The sequence below is a fragment of the Psittacula echo genome (assembly GCF_963264785.1).
Source record: "Psittacula echo genome assembly, chromosome: 22".
NCBI lineage: Eukaryota > Metazoa > Chordata > Aves > Psittaciformes > Psittacidae > Psittacula > Psittacula echo.
Window position 1 is genome coordinate 2,977,769 of NC_137758.1, and position 23,066 is coordinate 3,000,834.

Consider the following 23,066-nt stretch of genomic DNA (forward strand, 5'->3'; position numbering starts at 1 on the left):
GCCAACGTTCCCTGAGCTGCACATTCCCCTGAAGGCGCTTTTAGTTTCATTTTGGGTTTGTTTCTTTTCACTACCTGTTGGTTTCATAAAGCTTAAAAGAGCAGGATCTGAAGACACCCATGGGTGCTCAGCCTCCATCCTCCTGTCTATACGCAAGTAAAAGAACTGCCTCTGGGACCTGTGGGGCCCAAATCCTATCCTCGGTGTGATGCTGCTGGAATTCCTGCAGTGTTGGAGGACTTGCTCCTGCTTTGCTTCTGTGTAAGTGAGAAGAGAAATGTATCTTCACAGTGGAGAAAACTCAGGCCGGACTTTGTCCTGGTTGTTGGAATGGAGAATCTAAATGTAAGAGGCGGTGAATGGTTGCTCCTGGATGCTTTGTGTAGCTTTTTACTGGAAATCAGGAGGGAGAAATGTCTATAAATGGGTTTTCCTAAAGCTGTTGTTACCGATGCAGCTGAATTATGGAGATCTCAGTCTCAAAGTGCAGCCCAAGCAAGATGGGATGGAAACATTTGAATGACAGCAATGAAAACATCTTCCTACTTACAAGCTACTAGGGCAAACGTAGTTACTTAGCTGGTTGTCTTCAACCTTCCTATGCACTTCCTTTTTCTGGAGGAGCAGAACCATGGTATTTACAGATTGGTTATCATTACTAAATGTAAGACTATTGTAGTAATAAAGTGATTTTAATGTACATGCTGATTGCTAGAGGTCTCTTCTCTTCCAGCACCAGCTTTCATTCCCGGCACCATAGGCTTAGGAGAAGGGGCTTGGTGTTTGCACTTTGGAAGCTGGTTTCTGGGGTGCCTGAGAGCACTCCAGTAGACAGACGGAGTTTTAGGTGGTAAAGCAATGGTTGATTGCTACGTTGGTGGCACTGTTGTGGAGCTCACCATGTGTAGGTGATGTGTAAGTCACTTCTTGTTGCCCTAATTGGAGCAGAGTGTTGAGGTTTGGGGTTGCTTTGCTCCTTGGTTTGTGTAACTTGAAGTGTGATGAGCACTGAAGGTATTTGGGGGGTTTGGAAGCGTTTTCAGGCTCTGTGCTGAACCAGCTCTGAGGTGTCACTGTTGAGTCCCTGGTTTCAGTATTGCTGCTCCACGTGTGACAGTCACGGCGCAGGAATGTCTGGAATGAGATCAAGGGCTGCTGGTTGGTCACACCTCTTCTGGAGTCATGCTTTGCAGGGCGAGCTTTCAAGTTACAGAGTTCCAGCCTGTTTTCGGTTGGAAGGGACCTGAAAGCTGGCTTTGCCGCAGGTACAAAGGGAAACTTGCTGCCACAATGAATAACCGATACCTGCACAGCGAAGAGAGGTCCTGCTTGGAAAACAGGCCTTTGGTGCTGATGGGTCTGTGGTTTGTGTAATGGATGCAGCTGCACTGGAGCAGCTTTTCCTACCCCGCTGTTGTTTGACACCCAGTGGGAGCCGCTGCCCAGTTTCCTTCCCCATCACCCGGAGTCGAGGCTCTCCAGGAACCAGGAACAGAAAATAGCTGCAGAGTGGAGCCTTTTTGCATGCAAAGAGCAGCCTTGGGCTGCGAGTGGTTGGGACACGGGCCCAGCTCTCTCGCAGGGACTTTGTGTTGAGAAGAGACAAAGACCCAGCACCAGGGCCATTTGGATTCAGCACCTTTCCCCTTTCTCATGCAGGCTCTTTGTTCTAAGCTCGATGTTTGAGGTTCCAGGGCTGGCTCAGATGTGAAATGAAGCCAGGCTTTCGGCACAGGGGAAGCAGGGTGTAAAGATTTCCCGTCTAGAGCCGGAGGGAAGTTCTGCTGGCACCTCTCCATGCTGGAGCTATGGTAACGCGGGTTGGGAGTGCTGGGGATGGATGTGGGAGAGCTGGGCTGCTGCGCCTGGTGGGAAACGTGTTATTCTGGTGATAAAAGGCTGTTAAACGTCTGCCTGCAATCCGGGTGTCTGCGCTCCGCCGTTGTGCTAGGGAGCAGCAACCCCAGCAGCAGCGTTCCCTGGCACCATCTATCAAATTACAAGCAGTTTACAACCAGACATAAAAAGGATAGGAAGCAATTGGCCTTTTTCTGCTTAGCAGCTCTTTTGCTTGAGGTGGTTACTGGGCTCGGTGCTTGAGCTGGGCAAGATGGCATGGAGCAGAGAAATCCTGCTTGGGCAGCATCACAAAGCACAGGGTGCGATGGCCGTGGTGTCCCCATAAGGGCAGTCTGTGGAGTAAAGAGTGAGGAGGTGACAGCCTGAGCTTACAGGGGACAGTGTTGCCTTTTGACAGCCTGGCAGGAGGCACAACGCACGGGCTGCATCTATGGGAGCACGTGGCCGGCTCGCTCTGCAGTTGCATTTCAGGTCTGGTTTATGGAGGAGCTTTATGTCCAGGAGATGGTGCCAGAACCGCACAGCAGCTCAGGGATGCGCAGCCACAACCACCCCAGGGCCACTGCAGAGCCCGTGGCCACCCAGCCCCCTGCGGAGGGATGGGCAGATGTGGGGCGAGCGCAGTAACAGCCCCGTTCTGTGGCATTCCTGATGCGTGACCCACGCAGGGATCCTCCTCGCCCGGTGTTTGCTCCCTTGGCAGGGCAGGTCACCTGCAATGGGCTGGGTGTGAGGAGCAGCCGGGGACAGGCGTTCTCCTGACCGCAGCTCAGCCCATGGCAGGGCTCTGCACTCCCGGTGCCTTTGGATGGAGCCAGGCTGAGAACATTGGGGCTGTTCAGCCTGGAGAAGAGAAGCTGCGTGGAGACCTCAGAGCAGCTTCCAGTGTCTGAAGGGGGCTACAAGGATGCTGGAGAGGGGACGAGGGGTGACTGGTTCGTTACGCAATAGAAGCAGTTTAATGTGGCAGCTCTATCCCCAGCGCCTGGTTTTGAGTTGCTCTGAGGTGCAGCAGCACTGCATGGAGCTGCTTTAAGCACTGAGCGTTATTCTTCACTGTGGTTTGGGTGTTGAGCTCTATGGAGGCAGAGCATTGACAGGAGAAGCAGAGCAGGGCCCCTAATCTTGGGGTGCGTCACAGCAGCATCGCCGCGGGGCTCCTGTGGTCATTAATCCGGTGGTGAGTGATGCTCTGTGGATGGGTTCACTGATGGTAACTGATAACAGTGGTGTGACTGGGGTCAAACAGGGGCAGGTTCTGTGTCAGGCTGTTCCCACCAGGCAAAAAGCCCAGTATTGCAACCCCAACATCACTCCAGTGAGCCATGGGAGCCTGGGACCTCCTCAAGTCGTATCCATGGCACGTGTGGGACACAGAATGGAGCGTCTGGAATGCCCAGCCCTGTGGCATCGCTCCCTGCGACACCAGGGTCCCCTCCGATGCTCTGTGATGGGCTCGCTGGGACTCACCAGACGTGTTTTTCTCACCCAGGGTTCAAAGAACCACAGGAAGAGCTTTCCTGGGGCTTCAGGGGAACTGGTTTCCCTGAATCCTGGCAGGGAACTGCTCTGATGTGGGGAATGAGCTCCAGCCGGGCAGAACCAGCCCCTTCCTCCCCGCTGTCGCGACCAGCTCCTTCCCTTCCACCTCTGAGGCCTGACCCAGCGTCTTCCTCCTTGTGCCATGAGAAGCTTTGCCAAGGCGCCGCTGAGGCAGGAGGGCAATTGCCTCCTTCGCAGCCACCCAGACCCCACCTTTCCCCTTAAAAGCCGTTTAATTGAGGGCTAAGAACAAGCAGAGAGAAAATCCCCACCGGGCAGCTCCGAAAGCGCTGCAGATAATCATCAGGGTGCCCTACATACTGCCTGGGCTTGGCTGCGCCATCAGACGGGGCAGCAGAACCTGCCATTGTTTGAAAGGAACAGGAGAGGGAAGTCACAGCTCCGTAATTACTCACCCCGAGTTAATGGGTGGTAATTACACCGAGTAGGCAGCGGCGGGAGGAAGCTGTGACGGACTGAGCCCTGCAGAGTCATGGGGAGAGCTGTGCCCCAGCAGCCCGGCTCGCAGGCAGGGTGTCAGCCCAGCTCCGAGGGGGTTAACTTGATGGGTTTGGTTGGGAATTCTTTCCTTTTCCCTCCCTCCTTGGTTATCCGCAGCAAACAGAGCCCGGGTGGAAGCTCCGAGCTGAGCTTTGCTCCTGGGGGGACCTGGAGTGCTTGGGCACATCCCAAGCCGGGTGCTGGCCCTGCTCTGTGCCTGAGCCCCCCATTGCTGTCCCCATGGGGGATGACATCGAGTGGCTGGACCTGCCGGGCAGGTGGACCTACGGCGTCTGCGGGGATGGACGCGTCTTCTTCATCAAGTACAGTCGCGGCTGTGGGATGGGGATTGAACTGGGGTGTAAGGGGGATGCTGGGGGGGCTGCAGGGGGTCGGGGGGCTTAGTCTGGGATGGGAACAAGGGGCACCCCACTTGGCTGCTTTCCTATCGCGCCCTCATCTCTCTTCCCCCCCTTTTCTCCTTGGGTCACTGCTGCCCCAGCCTGATGGATGCTAAAGCCTGATCCTTCCATTCCTTTGTCTGGAAAAGTCACCCCTGGTGATGGGAATGGGCTCCCTGGGTGCTGACATCCCCGTTCCTTGTCTTCCACAGCGATGAGACCAAGTCCACGAGCTGGGTGCACCCCAGCACAGGCTACTCCATCCAGAGCGGGCACTTCTCCTGTGCTGGTAAGGGAGGGCTCGTGGGTCTTGGTGGCTGCCCTTTGCCTTCCCCAGGCATCAGAACCTGGAGATGTGGAGTGAAAGCCCCCAGCAATGCAATGGAGACCCCAAAAAGCTGAGCCTTGAATGTGGGAAGGGTTGAGAGGGGTTGAATGATGCACACGGCCATGCCCCATTTATCCAGCTTGAGAGAGGGTTTTGGGGAGGCTTTTTAGAGTCTCCTTCAGCAGAGGGACTCTTTCGTGGTCTCAGACCTGTCACTGATGGAGAGGGGACCCAAACTGCTTTCAAAATGCAGTTTGAGCATGTAGGAACCCATCACAGCAGGATGGAGCATCCCGAAAGGGTCAGGAGCATCCCGGAGTTCCCTGCCCATGTTCTCCTGCTCCTGGTGGAGCAGGACCTTGGTGTGACAGTGGGGAGGGCGATGACTTCATGGGGTGATGGAGGGTGACCCTGCTTCTGCCTTGTCCTTCCAGGGCTGCCCCGAGGCTGGGAGGTGGACACCACAGTGCACGGGGGCTTCTACTTCATCAAGTAAGTGAGAAGGGATCTGGGGGAGAAGCTTCTGCCTCTTGCTGGCACCCTCGGCTGCTCCAAGCCCCTGTGTCCAACCTGGCCTTGAACACTGCCAGGGATGGGGCAGCCACAGCTTCTCTGGGCACCCTGTGCCAGCGCCTCAGCACCCTCACAGGGAAGAGCTTCTGCCTAAGAGCTCATCTCAGTCTCCCCTCTGGCAGGTTCAAGCCATTCCCCTTGGCCTGTCCCTACAGGCCCTTGTCCCAAGCCCCTCTCCAGGTTTCCTGCAGCCCCTTTAGGCACTGGAGCTGCTCTAAGGTCCCCCCTTCAGGAGCCTTCTCTTCTCCAGGCTGACCCAGCCCAGCTCTCTCAGCCTGGCTCCATGTGCTCTGAGGCCAGGCTGGCGTTACCTCTCCCTGAATGGCCATGGTGGTCCCTGTACATGGTTAAGCGGGGACCAGGCCCAGCTTTGGGCTACATCCTGCACCCAGCTCCTGCCTCCGGCGCTGCTGGGACAGGCACAGGAGGAAGCTCTGGTGCCAAGTCACCCTTCCAGATGCAAATGTATGTTCTGAGGGCAATGGGAGCTGCAGGGTGGTGTGGGGCAAGCCAGGCAGCCCCCACCCTGCATCAGCCTGCAGGGAACGGTCCCCTGGAGCCCAATGAGGGCTTTCTGCATGGCCCTGCAGTCCTGATGCTCTTGGGATGGAGCTCAGGGTCCCCAGGGCAGGCGGTGCAGAGCTGGCTGTGCTGAGCGTAACTCAGGGAGGCTCTGGCCCGAGGTGCTGCTCCAGGAGCACCGGTTCATCCCAGCAGGTTGTTCCCCATTGCCTCTCGCCCCATCCCTGCCTCCAGTGCAGGAGCTGGGACCCTGGCGGGGTGATGCTGGTGTCTAGACACAGAGCTGCAGGGCTGAGAGGCTCCGGGTCCTGCTGGGTGAGGGTGTTCCAGACGGGATCTTTGAGCCCGTTCCTATCTGCAGGTCCCTCTGTGTGCTCAGACAGCCGTAAACCCGGCGAGAGCAAAGATCCCGAGGGCTGCAGAAAGCACCGGGATTATCCGGTCTAATCTGTCAGGCAGAGCCAAGGTGTCCTTGGATCAGCCCCATGTCGAGTCCTGCAGCCACAACCATCACCACGGTGGGGATCCTCCCCGGGCAGGTTGGAGCTGGTGTCTGCAGCACGCCTGGGATGCTTCTCCGTGGCAGGGGATGCCCATGATTCCCTGCGCCCCATGGTGGCAGGGAATGCCGCTGTGGAGCAGGTCTGGGCTGGAGATGGCAGGCTCCTGTCATGGCTTGAGCTGGTTGCTGTACCCCCAAGGTGGCATTGTGGCTGGTGCATGCCCTGCGCCTCACTGCATGCATAGAAACAGACCGGTTTGGGTTGGAAAGGACCTTAAGGTCATGTAGTTCCAACTCCGTGCCATGGGCAGGGATGCCTTACACTGTATAGGACCTAGCTGCGGAGAAGGGAACCGCTGGCTCCATGTGATGCTGGTACCTGCCTGAGCCAGCTCAGGGTGCAGGAGGGCAAGGATGGGGTTAGAGCTACCCCATCAGGTCCCTGCTGCAGGGGACAGTGGCCTTGGAGATGGGACAATGCGGAGCTTTAAGGATGCTGGGGTCCTTCTGCCAGGGAGGGATGATCCCACCCAGCACTGGGGGGGATCGAGGGGGAGATACAGGAGGCAGAGCATCCGGTGAAAGCCAACCCCCTAATGCTGAGTGGTTAATGGGGGGATTATAGGATCAAGGGCAGCCACTGGGTTTTCCTTCCTGGAGAGCACACATCTCCAGGCTGGTGAAGAGTCCTCCCAGCCCTGCCTGGGCCATTGCTGACTCTTGGCATGGCCCAGGGTGGCCTTCGAGCTCCAGAGAACAAGCGGTGGTTGTTGAGTGTTTTGCTGCCTGTCCCCTGCCTGCTGTATCCTCTCCCTGGGGAGCAGATCCCAGAGATACTGCCTGATCCACTGCAACGGGTCCCACAAGCCTGCCTGGGAACAAATGGGCTCCCCTGCCCCAAGAGGTGTAGGATGTGGAGGGAAGTGTGGTTGTGGTTGATCCCCTGATGCTGGGATGCAAGGGAAAGTATGGCTCTGGCTGTCCCCTGATGCTGGGATGGATGCAGGGGGAGCACGGTCCCGGCTGTCCCCTGATGCTGGGTTGGATGCAGGGGGAGCACGGTCCCGGCTGTCCCCTGATGCTGGGTTGGATGCAGGGGGAGCACGGTCCCGGCTGTCCCCTGATGCTGGTTTGGATGCAGGGGGAGCACGGTCCCGGCTGTCCCCTGATGCTGGGTTGGATGCAGGGGGAGCACGGTCCCGGCTGTCCCCTGATGCTGGGTTGGATGCAGGGGGAGCACGGTCCCGGCTGTCCCCTGATGCTGGGTTGGATGCAGGGGGAGCACGGTCCCGGCTGTCCCCTGATGCTGGGTTGGATGCAGGGGGAGCACGGTCCCGGCTGTCCCCTGATGCTGGATTGGATGCAGGGGGAGCACGGTCCCGGCTGTCCCCTGATGCTGGTTTGGATGCAGGGGGAGCACGGTCCCGGCTGTCCCCTGATGCTGGGTTGGATGCAGGGGGAGCACGGTCCCGGCTGTCCCCTGATGCTGGGTTGGATGCAGGGGGAGCACGGTCCCGGCTGTCCCCTGATGCTGGGTTGGATGCAGGGGGAGCACGGTCCCGGCTGTCCCCTGATGCTGGGTTGGATGCAGGGGGAGCACGGTCCCGGCTGTCCCCTGATGCTGGGTTGGATGCAGGGGGAGCACGGTCCCGGCTGTCCCCTGATGCTGGGTTGGATGCAGGGGGAGCACGGTCCCGGCTGTCCCCTGATGCTGGGTTGGATGCAGGGGGAGCACGGTCCCGGCTGTCCCCTGATGCTGGGTTGGATGCAGGGGGAGCACGGTCCCGGCTGTCCCCTGATGCTGGGTTGGATGCAGGCTGTCAGCGGTACCCGGGGGGGGGGGGGGCACATCTCGGTCCATTCCCCCCTCCCCGGTGCTGCCGGGGGGTGCCGGTCCCGTTGTCCGCGCTGCCGGGGGACGGCGCGGCCCCCCCGCGGTGCTCGGTGCCAGCCCGGCATCACGTGCCGCTCGGTGGCCCCCGAGCATGCCCAGCTCCCGCTCGAGCTGCGGCTCCGGCTCGGGCTCGGGCTCGGGCTGGCCGGGAGGATGCTGCGCTCGTAGGCAACGGGGGGGCCCCGGCTGCTGCCCGCCCCGGACGGTGAGTGCCCGCAGCGCGGCTCCCTGCATCCTCCTCCTCCTCTTCCTCCTCCTCCTCGGCGGTGCGGGGCGCGGAGCATCCCCTCATCGGGAACAGGGAGAGCGGGCTGCGCGGATGCTGTCTATGGGGGCGATCACAGCCCGCCGGGGGTGCTCTGAGCGCACCCCATGGCCAGGGCAGGGTGTGCAGTGGGGTCCAGGCTCCCCCTTACCCTTCCTGCCGTGCTTTCGGTGACAAGTGAGGCCCCCCCGAGCTGTCCCCGTGGTGTGTTCATGTGCTGCGCGCTGGTTTGTGCCCCCGGACCCCCATCGCCGCCGGATGGGGTCTCCCAGGCTTGGACTCAAGCTTTGGGAGAGACCTGGCTTTTGGAGCGTCTGCTCAGCACCCCGAAACCCCTATGATCGTAACGGGGGGGGGGCTCGCATGGGTCAGAGCCCCACCAACCCTGCTGTGGCTGGCTGCTTTGCTGAGGTCGCAGCCAGGATGGGATGTGATGGATGGAGCCCGGGATGTGATGGATGGAGCTGGAGATGTCGTCTGGCGCTTCCCAGGGACCCAAGTGCCTCCTTGGCCTTCGCGCCTCCCGTCTCACTGCTGCAGCGAGCAGGGCGCCAGCCTCCTTCTCCTCCTCCTCCTCCTCCTCCTCCTCCTCCTCCTCCTCAGCACAGAGCAAGGGCGAGCCTTGCCTCAGGGATGCGGTTGCCTGCGAGATGCCTTCGTGACCCCCCCGGCACGGAGGTGTCTGGCGGTGCCGGAGCCGCTGCCCCGTGCAGTCAATCGCAGCTTTGTTGCGCCACGGTTGGATCTGAGGGAGCAGCGTCTGGTTCATCACATGATGGGGCATGTTCCATACACCACGAGTCTGTGAAACCCCAGCCGGACAGGTCCCCAGGGACCGTTCTCCCATATGGCTTGGTGGGGACCCCCGCTCTGGTCCCCCTCCATCACCTCTTTGCAGGGTCTTTCTGTGATGTGGGGCTGAATCCGTGTTTGGTCCGTGCTGCCTGGCCCCGCCATCCCACCGTCACGTGTGCCGCGGTCCCTTGGGTGCAGGGGCCCAGCTCCCCCATCCAGATGGCTGCTGAGCGGCCGCGTAATCCCTCCGTGCAGGGAGGAGAGAGGGAAGCAGCAGCAGGGAAGGGAGGCAAGGCCATCCCAGTGTGGGGAGAGGTGCCAGAGACCGGGCATGGAAGGAACCCGGGTGGCATTTGCTGGAGGAGAAGACATCTTCCAGGCAGGCGAGGCTGTTTGTGGTGCTGCTCTGCAGCCGGCAATCAGCAGCACCCGTTGGTTTCTCCCACATCTCCACATCAAGAGCATCTGCATCCCGCTGCTCATCCCACCGTGCATCCCCGGCTGGGAGCTGGGGCTGCTGCACTGTTGCTCCCAGTATGGCCTGTCCTGTGGCACATGTGTGTGCGTGCACCCGGCTCTGTATGTGTGTGTGGCTGCTCTGGTATCCCTGTATCCCTCCTGAAGGAGAGCTCCTGTCCTGTTCCAATCTGCACCATCCCGCCTGTCCCCTTCACTCAGCTGGGATATGATGAGGCTTCCCAGTTTGGCCCTGATGGAGCTGGAGCCTCCTTGCTCAGCTGGGGGACCCCCATCCCTGTTGCCCATCCTGATCCAGCTCCTTGGGGAGCCAGCACCAGGATTAGGAATCCCACCGAGGGGGGGTGGCTGAGGCATTGAAAATCACACAAGCAGCAAAGCCTCAGCCAGAGCCTGCTGTGGGGGGAGCAGCCCTGGCACCCCCAGCCCATGCCGGGAGCCCCATGGGCACCCATCCCACTGCAGCATCCTGGCCCCGAGCACCCCATCACCGTGCTCACATCCCTGCCTGTCCCCTGCCGTGTTTTCCTACCGAGTTCCCATAGAAACCAGCGGGAGCAGCCGCTGGGCTGGCGGGAACGAGGGAGAGAAGGCAGGAACCGACAGGAGCAGGCAGGAGGGTGAGCTCCATGCCTGGATGAGCCGACTGCATTGGGTGCTGATGGCTGCGAGGGTACCAGTGTCCATGCTGCTCCGTGCCATGGGGATCAGCATCACCCTGTCTGCTGCCCTGGGAAGAGTGCATGTGTGTGCATGTGTGTGCACACCGGGCCTGGCATTGGGCACAAGCACCAACCCAGATGGGCAGCGTGGGGCTTAACCCCCTCCCAAAGGCACCTGAACCCTCAGCAGCCAGGCAGGGTCTTGGATTGCTCCTGCTCCATCTTTGCCCCTGGGAATCAGCTGGGATGGGGATTTCTCCCTCCTGGCTTTGCTCGCTGGAGGGGGAAGCAGCTCCATTGCTGCTCCTCTCTCTCATACATTTGTAGTAGCATCCCCCTCTTCTGTTTTCCTTAGCTTGAAACATGATAATCTGCAGCAGGCAGAAATAGTACAGCGAGGGATGTGCCATCTCCTCCTTATCCTTGTTTCTCTCTGGGATCTGGCAGCTCCATGCAGCCCCTTCCCACTATGGTGTGCTATGGGGCTTCACACACTGCCAGTCTCCAAAACCACCCGGGTTTCCCTGGCATCCCGCGGATGGGATGATGGGCAGGCAGGGCTCCTGTTTCCCCCCAGCTCTTCCCACTCGTTTAAGCATCCGAAGGTGGAAAACATGCTGGGAATGGCTCGTTTCTGCGGGGGCAGGTCGGGGCTCTCCTGGTTTCCGGCATTGCTCTGGTTTGGTTGCAGTTTTTATTGCAACGCGGGAGCTGCGGGGTGAGGCTGCTCCGGCCGTGGTATGCAGGGAATCAGGTTGTGCCCTTAATCCATGCATCCACCAAAGCTCTTTAATAAAGATTCAAAGTCACCAAGTTCTCTATTAAGGGATGAGGCAGCTCCTGATCCACGTTTCTGGGTCAGTTGGAGAAAGGCCATTTAGGACCTGGTGTTGCTTTCCTTTGATGTTTCTAAAGGAGACGTTCCTCTCCTTGGGAACACGGCTGCTCCTGGCCACAGTGCTGGGTGATGCCCCATTCCCCTGGGATGCTCCAGGCACTGCCACCAGCACCATGAGATCCTGCCACTGCCGTGCTGCCTGGTGAGAGCATCCAGCCCAGCGCTGGGGCTCAGGGGGCAGCCTGGGCCCCCAGTGCTCAGCACCAGGGTCCCCTGCTCCTTGGCACATGCCCATGGGTGGTCTGCACCCTGCCAGGGCCCCCCTGCTCTCGAGGGTGCTCCTAACCCTCTGTTTACCTCAACAGCAGCCACTTGCATGGGTGTTAATTGCAGGAGCTGGCAAGGCACTAATTAGGGGATAATGAGATGGCTTTTGTGTGTGGCTGGCGCTCCTCACAACCACCCTAATACAGACACCCTGCTCCATATCCCTGATCCCACTGTGCCGTGTCCTGCTGCCGTTGTCTCCCTTTGCCAGGTACCTCCCTCCTCATCCTCTTTCCCTTGGGATCTGGGGTTGGGGACTGCAGCTGGGATTGTGACTTGTCCTGAGAGCATCTTCCTGCATCCTCCCGCTTCTCCAATACCCATCTTCCTTCTGTGGCCACCACCACAGAGCCACTGGTACCTGATGGGCAGTGAGAAACTATGGAGCCTCCAAGACCTGGAGCCTCTCACTGTCGCTGGCAGCCAGGTAATGGCCATCGAGTGCCACATTAGGAGCAGGCGTGTGGCTGCTGATGGCCTCTGCCACATGGTGGGGACACAGGGGATGATGTGCTGCGGCTGAACAGCCAGGACCAGTCTGGCAGCCCCGGCAGCACCAGCACCTGCCAGCCCTGCTCGGCCGGTTCCACACGGTTGGGTGATGCTGCACTGGGTGCTGCAGAGGGACATGCACCCCAGGGCCCTGCAGCACAGAGGGGCCTGGCTCTGCCCCCCCCTTTGCAGTGGGGTGTTCATCTGCTTGATGAGCTTCCTGCACTGGAACTCCTTTTCTAGCCTTTATTCTTGCAGGGAATTTGACCATGAGGCTGCACCCTCAGGGCCCAGAAAGGGGAAACACATCAGGAGGTAGAAATCTGGTGCTTTCGCCTGTGTTTGATGGTTTTAAAGCCACTTGCATGGTTCCAACCTGCTAAATCTGGGGTGCCGGGGGAACGCTGGGCTGATGTTTCCATCTCCTTTGCCATCCTGATCTTCCTGGTCACTGGATCCACTGTGTGAGCATGGGGTGCGTTTTCCTTCCCTGTTCTCTTATAAATGCCTGTTTTGTGGATGTGCAAACGCAGTGACCTTTCGCAGAGCTCCGGCTCTGGCTGCCGGCTGCTCTCCCTCTTGTCAGGGAGATCAGGATTCCGAGAGCAAACTCCAGGGCCGCTGGGCTCCAGCACTCAGTTGGAATTGCCGTGATGAGTTCCCGGAGGGAAGGAAGAGCTCATTTCCCATCTCTTCCCCTTGTGCCCGGAGATGCCAGGCCCTTCACCAGCCATCAGTGCTGCTGCTTCGCATCCCATCCTCATCCTCCCCACATCTCCTCCCTGCTAGCTGTGATCTGTTCTTGCTGTGACCTTGTCCCTGCTGCTGTCATAGGAGGCTCCGTGTCCCTGCAGTGCTTCAGGGTGACAGAGCAGGGGGTCCAGCTCCTACCTGTGCCCTTCCCCAGTGTCCTTGGGCACAGTGGTGGGGCTGATGGCCTCTCTGGGCTGTGGATACCCTGTGCTAACCCACCATGGATAAAGTGGGAGCCAACAGGAATGTTATTGGTGCAGTTAAAGTTCACCTGATGTTAGGAGTTGGAATGGGCACATGATGCAGAGGTTTGGGGTGGCTCAGAGCTCTTGGGGCTCCTCCAGCTTCCAGCAGGATGCTTGTGGGCAGCGAAGTAGCACAGACCCCAGCTCCCAATCCCATGGGAATGCGGCTCAGTGGCAACATCTCACTGCTGGGGTGAGGAGGGGATGGGGATGTTGGGATGCGGCTGATGGTACGGGGATGGAGGGATGAGGATAGCGGGATGGGGCTGGTGGAACAGGGGTGCTCTTCACAGAGGCAGAGCCAATGTTGGTGCTTTTAGGGTGCCAGGGGGGCTGCAGGGGAGGGCAGCCAAGCATGGGCTGTATCAATGCCTCTGGGGAGAGGCAGGGAGCTCCCAGCAAGTGGGGAAACTGAGGCACGGAGCCAGCACAGTGGGGATTTGCCCCGGTGACCTCTCCCAGGGCAGGTTCCTCCCTCTGACGTGTCCCGTCTCCAGTGTGTGGGGTGCGCCGGAGCACGCGTGCTCTATCTGGCACCCACAGTCCCATTTCCTGATGGGGTTTGGGTGTTACCATCCCGTAATGAGTCTCTAATTGCTCTCTAATGAGGCAGCAACCCCGCGGCAGGGATTGCACTTGGAAGGGCTTCCCCTGGTCCCGGCAGCCCCCCCAGCATCACAGCCTGATCCCCATCCTCCCCTGCAGGGTGCTGGGGGGCTCAGTGCTGGATCCATGGAGCGGGATAGAGAGATGCACGGCTGGATGTCCGGACAGAGGGGGCTGCTGTGCACTTGCCCCTCTCCCAGTGCTCCCAGTGGGTGGCACTGGGGGCACTGGGAGGTGGCACGTGCCTGGCAGCCTGCCCCAGCTCCTACCAGTGCTGCCTTTCATTCCCTCCTGGCATCCACCCCACTGCCTCCAGGGCTCCGTGGGGATCTCTTCTGCCTGCCCCACTGGAATGGCCACCGCTGACAGGGTCCAGCTTGCCCAACCTCTTGCCCATCATCATTCCCTGCTCCCACATTGCCCCAGGGGAAGAGCCACCCCATCCTCGCGCAGCGTCCCTCAAACCCTGCAGCCCTGTTTCCCTCCGATCCCATTTAAATCCTGCCACCCCGCAGCCGGAACGGAGAGTGCTGGGTATTTATAGCCTGGCACGGATGCTGGGAAGCAAACATGCGTGGAGAAGGGGGGGAGGTTGTTTTGGTCTTTTATTTTTCCCTAATCCTCCTCTTTTGAAGGCCAGGCCGGCTCTGCTGGAGCTGGGGGTGCGCACACACTGGCAGATCCCGTGTGCAGGATTGGGAATGGGACCACACATTCCAAGCACCCCATCTCCTCCCCTCACCGTGCCCAGGCATGGTTGAGTTGGGTGGGAAGGAGAGAGACGGGGCTGAGCCCGCATGGTTTGGGGTGTCCCCAAGAGCTGCTTTTCCCTCCTCAGCGTTGGTTTGCATCCTCCTGCTCGGGGATGCTGAGCCCAAGGGGGATGCTGAGCCCCTGCTTCCTGGCACCGCAAGCAGGGAGATGAATGAGGGGCAGAGAGGAGGAGAAGTGCTGCGAGGAAGGCTCAGGTAGGTGCCAGCCCCGGGTGAAGCCCTGTGCCCTGTGCACACAGCCTGTGGGGCTGTTTTCCAGGCAGCAGCAGCTCTCCTTTCAGGTCGGTTGAGCAGCAGTGATCAGCAATTCCAGCTTTTATTGCCAGCCTCATGCATTGCGCGCGCCTCTTCCCTCCCCTGCCAGGCTTCCACTGACAAACGATGCTCTGCTGTGAGGTTTAGGGGGGGTTCTTGTTTATTTCCCTCTCTCACCCCTCTGTATCAAGCGGATTGAGTGATTCACAAACAAGAGGCGATTCTTGGAGTGTGCATGTGATGAATCCTAAAGCCCATCGAGGTGAGAGGCTGCTTTTGTGCTGCTTAGGGGGTGTCTGGGGGTTCAGCACCCCTCAGCCTTGGGGTACAGCATTGGAGGAAGGGCTTGTGATAGCAGCAAGGCTGCGGAGGGCCTTATCTTATCCCTGGGCTTATCACCAGACATGCTTGTGCTGCTGATAAGCAGGACCTTGGGTTCAGGCGCGGGTTGTTGTTGCTGGGGAGCGATGCTCTATGTCCCGGCGCTGCGGCAGCAGGGATGCAGTGCAGGGCTCAATGCCCTGCTCATGGGGGTGCCATGGGTGTGGGATCCCCCCCTGTGGCTGCTCTGCTCCATGGGTGGATGGAGGAGGCACCTTTTGGTGCATGGATGGTGCAGAAACCGGGGCTGGGAGCAGCTTTTGCTCCTCTTTAAGCAAAAGAATGTACGACCCCCCCTGGTTTTTGGCCAAGATGACCGTGGGCTCATCTGGCTGCTTGAGTAGAAGTGGTATATCCAAAATACCTGAGTCTATGCCCGCAGGAGCCCTGGGCCTTGCTGCTGGTCTCTGCTTCATTCCCAAGGGATTTATGGTCTGCTGGAAGAAGGCTATTTTGGGTGCTGCTAGGCCACATTGGTGTGCACCAGAGGAGCCAGAGAGGGGAGACTTTGGTGCTGCCCAGAGCCAGGGCTGCTTGTAGGGCACAATGGCTGCTATCCCAGTGGGGCAGGAGGACCTGCTGTGGGACTGAAGTCCTTTGGGATGACCCTGGGAAGGAAATCCCTGCCCGAGGCCATCTCATCCCCATCGCACCCAGTCAATCCAGGCACTCCAAAGGCAAATTTGCTCGTCCAAAGTACCTTTACAGGATGCTGCATGGGGGATGGACCCACAGTGCTGGTGCCTGGGAAGGGTCCAGTGCGGCAGCGTTTCGATGGGGTCTATGGGGATGGACACTTCTCCCACTGTTCCTGCCTGGGATCAGGCAAATGGATGCAGGTGAATGGGGCGCTGCCTGCTCATAAACAGGCTGTTATTGTTTGTGCACAGCCCGGCAGCGCCCCAGGGCCGCTTGTGCAACCGGGGCGGGGAACTGGCTCCCAGCGCTGCCACCGCGGCACCCCAGGTGGATGGATGGATGGATGGATGGATGGATGGATGGATGGATGGATGGGTGGATGGATGGATGGATGGATGGATGGATGGATGGATGGGTGGATGGATGGGTGGGTGGATGGATGGATGGATGGGTGGGTGGATGGATGGATGGGTGGGTGGATGGATGGATGGATGGATGGACGGGTGGATGGATGCTGGAGCCAGCATGGGGAACCCCAGGCTGCACTCATGAAGAGCCCCCAGCCCTAAGCTGCTGTATGGAGATGCAGCCACACGATGGAGAGGTCCCCATAGATGTGCCCACCCTCTTTGTGCCATGGAGTGGTTTCACCCCTACCCAGCAAAACAGTCTTGGGACTCCATCCCCTTTCCCATGGGCAATGCCTGGGAGCATCCCCGCTCGCCCCGCAGGCTGGAGCAGGGGTGAAGCAAGCACAGCCCAGCCTCACCGATGGTATGTGGCTGCCCCGGTTCTGGGCTGCCGGTGAGCCTGGAGAATGGAGGAAAACAAGGCAGGGTTTTGTGTTCCTGGGTTGTTTCATCCCGCACAAGGAAGTGCTGCGGTGCCACGGCGCAGCCGCGCTCTGGCTGTCGGCCACCGTGGTGGCCATGGTGAGGCTCAGCAGGGCTGGTGAGTGGCACCCGTCACCCTGGGTCACACACCAGTGCCAGCAGTCACCCCATCAGCCGATCCAGCACGGTGCTGAGTCCCTTTGGGCTGTTTTATGAGGTTAAACATGCACTATTTGCCCTTCCCATATTGCTGGGTTAAGCACCAGTGCTGCCCACTGGTGAGTCCTAGCCCCGTTCCCAAAGCACTGGGAAGCAGACCTGGCCGCAGCATTAAAATCCCATCAGGATCACAACATAACCCAGTGTCCATTGAGCACACTGGGGGCCAGGACTGGTGTCGGGGGGGTCTGGGGCAGCGGTGGCCGGTGCCGTGGCTATCACAGCGCAGGGCTGGAAGGTGCCTGGTGTGGCCGGGAGCAGTGGGAATGACGTGAGAGCGGGGTGTGGATGTGTGTGTGTGTGCTCAGCGCCTGTTTATATAGGAAGGAGCCAACCTCCAGCTTCAGGTTTCAGACCTCGCTTATCGGACGTGGCGGCTCTCGGAGGCCACCGGCGCTTCTCCCCCTTTCCCCACCAGCTGCCACCTCGGCACCGAGCCCGCTGCCCTCGAGCACCCGGTGAGCAGGGAGGGTGAGCCAGCAGTGGGTGCTGTGGTGGGGGTAAGGAAGGAGCTGGGGGGATGGAGGAAGAGCCCCCAGTGCTGGAGCCAAAGGGATGGAGATGGAGGGGTCCGCACCGTGCCGGGGCATCCAGAGGGCTGGGCTGTGCTGGAGGGCGGCTGCAGAGCCATGGATGGGGTAAAGGGTTGTAGGGAGGGTGGTTTTGCTTGGGGATACAGCCCTGGCCGTCAGCACGGGGGGGGATGTTTGCGCCATGGGCAGGGATGGGCAGCGCATCCCACGGGGCACAGGCACGGGAAAGCCCGGCTGTGCTCTCCCAGGGGTTAAACTCCTCTCATGGAGCTCAATGGAAGGTGTGGCAGCGAGATAAGGCTGGCAGAGCCGGGAGTGGGGCAGAGGCACCCGGTGCGTGCACGCAGCGCCCTGCTGCTGCCGGTGCTGCCAGGGAAGTGGGGATGTGCGCTGGGATCCTGCCCACCCGGTTCAAAGCTGGGATGCTTGGTGGGATCCTGCCCTCTCGCTCCATGGCTGGCAGGAGCTGTGCCTGTGTTCTGTGCTCCGGACTGGCTCTGAAGCCGGCGGGAGCTGCTGTCCCTGCCCTTGGCTGGGAATAACGCTGCAATCTCCTGGAAGTGCTGCTTAAAGTTGCCTCTCCTCCCAGGGGAGAGACCCAGCTGCTCGCCCGCTTTGTGCTGTTTAAAGGGATGTTTTAAGAAAGGCTTTTTTAAAGCAACCCTCTGCTTACCCTGCTGTGCCCCCCCGGGCTTTCCTGAAGCCTGGAAAAGCCCCTTCCTCCCTAGACCCTCCCACCCAGACTGCTGGGATGACGATCCCAGTGTCCTGCCAGTGCTGGAGGATGCCCCAGCATCCCTGTCTGGCAGCAGCGTGTGGCTGTTGTAGATCTCTGGTCTGCAGCGTGTGTTCACTGGGGTTTCCATCCCGTTGCTCCCACGGATGCCGAGGGGATGGGGTGATCTCCCCACTAGCAGGGCAGTGGGCTCATGGCTGAGCCTGATCCTGGCACCATCCTACTTCTTCTTCCCCTCTCCCTCCAGTGACGGGGGGGAAGCACCAGGCTCTGAGCTGGTCCCTTATCCCAGGGGCCTGTCCTTCACATCCTGCAGGGCCACTCATTAACTCTGTGACAAGGAGGGACCTTCAGCAGCTTCTGGTGATGCCCAGCATGGCACAGAGCAGGGATGTCCCCTCTGCGGGCCCCATGTGGTGCCTGCTCCATCCTGCTGGGGCAGGGAGAAGTGTGGAGGGAGAGAACACATCAGGGCAAGTCAAGGGCATGGCTGGCTTCTTTCCACTCACTGGTTTCCTAAGGAGTTGAGGTTTGCGACCACGTTCCCTTGGCTGTTCCCTTGATTCTCTGTGTCCTCTGGGCTAGATTGAACTGGAGACACTGGTGGATGTGGAGCATCCTCCCCTGACCCAAACCCACAAGAAGGCCAGAGCCACCGTGCTGCAGGCACCTGGTGAAGGGATCTCCCACCTCTCCAGCACCCAACTGCTCTTCCCACATGTATTGCCCCATCTCTGCCTTCTGGAAGCTCAGCACAAGCCTCCGGCTCTTTGCAGAGCGAGAAACCAGTTCCTGATGGAGGGCAGGCACTGCGCTTGCTCCCCTCAATGAGCATCCTTGTGGGCATGCTGCAGGCAGCTGCAAAGGGCTGTGCCACCACCCCAAACCCATCGCCAAGGGACCTCACCAGGCTGGGAATGACCCAGCTCCAGCATTGTCAGGCTCAGGAATCCCATCCTAAGCTTCCCTCCATGGGCAGCCCTGGGGATGCAGGGCCAGAGGCTGCGGGGATGGGCTGCGCTGCAGCCGGAGCCCGATGGTTGCATCTCCCCATCGGGATGATGGGGTGATACTTGTTTACGTGATGCTGTGGGAGAAGGTGGAACTGGCAACGGGCTCATTTGCAAATGGGATTTCTGGGAAGTGGCGTGCGTTCAGCCTGGAACTGTCCTGGTTTCCAATTGGAAACATCCGATGGTGACTAAACCCCATTAAGGGGAAGGTCTCGTTCTGCTGAGCCGACGCCGCGCTACTGAGCCCTGCTTTTCCCCCAGCAAATTCCTTGCTTTCCCCTTGCAGCTGCCCCTCGGGGCTGTTGTTGGCTTCGTGCACTAATTGGGACGCAGCTGGGAAGCTGGGAACAACCAGTGATTCACGGGGAAGCTGTCCCCAGCTGCCCCGGCCCTGCCACACCAGGGTGTGGTGGGTTGGGGATAGCAATAACAGCAGGGTTGTCCCATCCGAGGGCAGCAAGGGCATCGCTGCACCCATCCTGGCACTGGTGCTGATGGCTGGGTTGAACCTGTAATGGTTGTTGGAGGAGGCGAATGGTGTGATATGGGGAACATGAGCTCCAGGGGGGGACTGGATGTGCCCCTTGGGGGCTGTGTCTCAGGATGGTTGTGCTGGAGACCAGAGCTTCCAGGTCCCCTGGTTGTGTCCTCCCCAGGTTTGAGGAGGTTCCTGCTCTGTACATGGAGGCTGGTGGCTCCGGGACTGTCAGAAAGAGTTGGAGGCACCCATGGCTGCCAGGCTCAGCTCCTGCCCATGGCAGATCCCCACCACTGGCTCTTTGCAGGCATTTTGGAGCACTTTTGGCATCACTTGGGTGCCCCATTGCACCCACACCGTGACCATGGCCTGCTCCTGGGGCTGCAGACCCGAGGGTGGGAGAACCTTGGCCAGCCCCGTGCTCGGGAGCGAATCAGTGCCATGCACTTGCACAACCGGGGTGCGCGCGCTATTGCATCACAGCTCGGTTACAAACTGTTCCGAGGCCTGCGGAGGTACAGGAACAGATCTAAAAATGGGAGAGTTACCCCATATACCTCCATCACACCCGTGCCAATGTAAGGGACGTGTGGCACAGCCCGGGGAAGGCAACTGGGACGGGAGCTGGGGTGCTGGGGAGGGTGATGGGCTGCCTGCGATGACAACCTGCTGCCAGGGCCAGCTCCACCGCGGCACAGGAGGCAGAGCCAGGCTGCTCCTGCCCGGGGATAAATCCTCATGGGCACATCAGACCATGAGGCAGCCCTGAGGTGCAGGAGCCATGAGACATGAGCGTGCTGCTGGCACCCTCCCAGCCTCGGTGTTCCGACAGGCGTAGGGCTCCGTGCCGGCACCGCGCGGCACAGCCGGCTATGCCAGGAATGTGCCGAATGAGTCGGGACTTGACTGCGGGAGGTCAGGGCGCTGAGCAGCCCAGGAGCTCACCATGAACTGGGGCAGAGCCAGAGCTGCTGCAAGCCCCTAACCCAGAGCCCCACTGAGCCCCAGTGCGGGTGCTGCGGTGGCACTGGTGCCGTGTTGGTTTTGGCCATGTGCTGTGCCGTGCCCCCTGCATCCTGGGGTGCTGCTGTTACCACTTTTCATCCCTATGAACGCATCCATTTGCTAAAGCACCCGAATGAGAGCAGAAAGTGGGTGATTTGGATAAAAACAGTCAAAAGCCTCCACAGGGAGCAGCACAACGGCTGGTGGAGCCCAGGCTGAGGCTCATCCCAATCCCTATCCCAGTGGGCTCAGTGAGTGGGAATAGGAGCTCCCGGCTCTGCAGAACCCCAAGAGCAGGGGGAAGCTTAACAACAGCACCCAGCATCGCTGTGCCCTGCTCTGGGCCCTGTGCCCTCCACGTGCTACCGACTCGGGCTGTTTGCTTGTGGCTTCATGTCCTGCATGGATGTGGGGAACGAGAAAGCCAGAAGCCGTGGCTGTATCCAAAGGGATGCATCACGAGCACAGGGAGCTGAGCCCTCCTGCCGGCAGCGGGTCCGATCAGCCGCTGTGCCTGCAGTTATCCACAGCTCATTCCCATCTGTGGGATTCTGTAGCCATTTGATGGTCTCGCATCATGATTGAAACCATCCCATAGCAGCTCCCTGCTCCCGACCGCGCGGGGTGGTGCCGTGCAGATGTTTGTCCGAGGTTATTTAGGAGCGCTCGCAGCCCGGCCGCTCCCGGGGCCGCAGCTGGGGCTGGAGAAGGCGAAATTCCCTGCGGATTGGTGTCTGAATGCTGCGGTGACAGCGGGGTGTCGTGGGCTGTGAGTACCTCCAGAGCCAGGGAGCCCATGGGAGCTGGGATGGAGATGGGGAATGAGCCCCTTCCATGTCCCTCTGCGTTTGCAGGGAGATGCAGACTGGAATGAGATGTTCCTGGGGCAGTGGCGATGGTGGCACCGACTGGGCTTGGGGACAGGGGAGACAGGGATTTGCTCCCATTGTGTCCGGGGCTGTGCAGAGGCAGAGCAGGGCTCTGCTGGCTCCAGGCAATGGCACAGTCGGAGGTTAATCATTCAACCCCTCTGTGGGTTGGGTAACGCAGCAAGAGGCAGGGGGGTGATGGGGACATCTGTCCCTCCACGTCCCGCACCTCAGGCATAGGAACAGCCTCTGCTCCTGCTCCATCCCCCTCTCCATGGGGATGTGCGCATCCTCCCAGGGGTACCGCAGCGTGCAGGGGACCCTGGCATCGGGGTGCTGGCAGCGTCGAGTGCCAGCTGAGCAGCAGCCTCGGGAGCCAAGAGCCACGGCTGGGTTGTAAACACGCTTGGATAACGTTACAGCCATTGATATTCCTTGGAAAAGCTGTGTGAGGGAGAGCTCCGAGACCCTGAGCTGTGGGATCCCAGCTCCAGCACTGAGGCAGGGATGGGGGTGCTTCCTGCCCCACTCTGCGGGGGGCAGAGGGCTGTGGGGCTCAACCCTTGGCGTGGATGCTGCTGCTACCCCGAGGATGGGGAGAGCAGGGTCTCCTGCAGCTCCCACAGGGCTGAGCCCTGGTGGCTTGGCTGGATGCAGAGGCAGGATGCAGTGCATGGGGTATCCCTCCTGGGGTCCATGCTGCCGAGGGAGCAGGTTGGGGTGCATAGAGACCTGACGTGCTGTGGGAAGGGGGTCCACGGAGGGTGCGGATCCCCGCGGACACCCCTTGGCATCCCTGCAGTGTCCTGCTGTGCTGCGGTGCTGATACAGGGGCTTTCGACACAAGCAGAAGATGCTTCCCCGTGCTGGTCCCGCACGGTGCCGAGGGGGTTAAAGCTGCCGGCAGCCGCCGTGGCTGTTAATGATTGATACCAATGACGATGTCCATGGGCTCGGAAGGAAACCATCCACCCCGGCTGCGGCTGCGGGAGAGCCGCGGGCTTGGCCAGCGCCGTGGACCGAGGGGGACGCGCGGTGGCACCGGTGAGTGGTTGTGTGCGGCGGCACCGGCCGTGGCACACGTGGGCCATTGTCTGCAGCCACCGGTGGCCGAGAGCAGCCGGGTGCTGGGCACAGCCTCTGGATGCGGAGCACGGGGAAGGCATCAGGATGCCGCTGGGATTATCGTGGGTGATGGGTTAAGCAGGTGCTGAGGATTTGTTCCAGTAGGATTTCGCCAGCGCCGCTGCCATAATCCCGGCTCCTGACCTGACCTGGTTGGGGCCGGGTTTGTTTTGATGCCAAGCTCCACTGATTGCTTGGGACAGGTATTTCTGCCCGCTGGAAGTGGTTTCTTAAAGAGCTTAGTGAGGTTTAAAGCAGCCAGGTCTGGGGCCAGCTTGTGGCCTGGAGGCTGCATTAGTGGATCCCCTTTAGTGGGGTATCACAGCTGCCCAGGCACCCCCATACCCCCAGGCTGGGTTTCAGCAGCAGCACCAAGCCCAGCCACAGTTGGGCCAAGGGAAGGGGGAAGCTCTGCAGCTCCATAGTGGTTCCAGATCAGTGGGAGGCTGTGGAGTGCAGGGGGAGAGGCTGAAGGATCACATCCTGATCTGATAAATGCCCTTGATGTCTTGGGCCAGCTGATGTGGGTCTGCCCCATCCCACGGTGGCTTGGGGAGCCTGGTGATCCGGTGCACATGGGGTTTGGGCCCAAGGGAAGATGATGGAGTGACACAGTTAAAGCAG

The 23,066-nt window shown here is 60.1% G+C and overlaps 1 protein-coding gene across 1 annotated transcript in view; it reads left to right on the forward strand.

The window, feature by feature from the left end:
- The first annotated feature begins 4,095 nt into the window (after nucleotides 1-4,095).
- Nucleotides 4,096-23,066, forward strand: part of PLEKHA6 (pleckstrin homology domain containing A6) — a 43,593-nt gene continuing 24,622 nt past the window's right edge. The window contains exons 1-3 of the mRNA XM_080633131.1: nucleotides 4,096-4,226; nucleotides 4,517-4,593; nucleotides 5,067-5,124. Of these exons, the coding sequence (XP_080489257.1) occupies nucleotides 4,144-4,226; nucleotides 4,517-4,593; nucleotides 5,067-5,124 (218 nt within the window). The 5' untranslated portion in view covers nucleotides 4,096-4,143. The remainder of the gene's footprint in view (nucleotides 4,227-4,516; nucleotides 4,594-5,066; nucleotides 5,125-23,066) is intronic.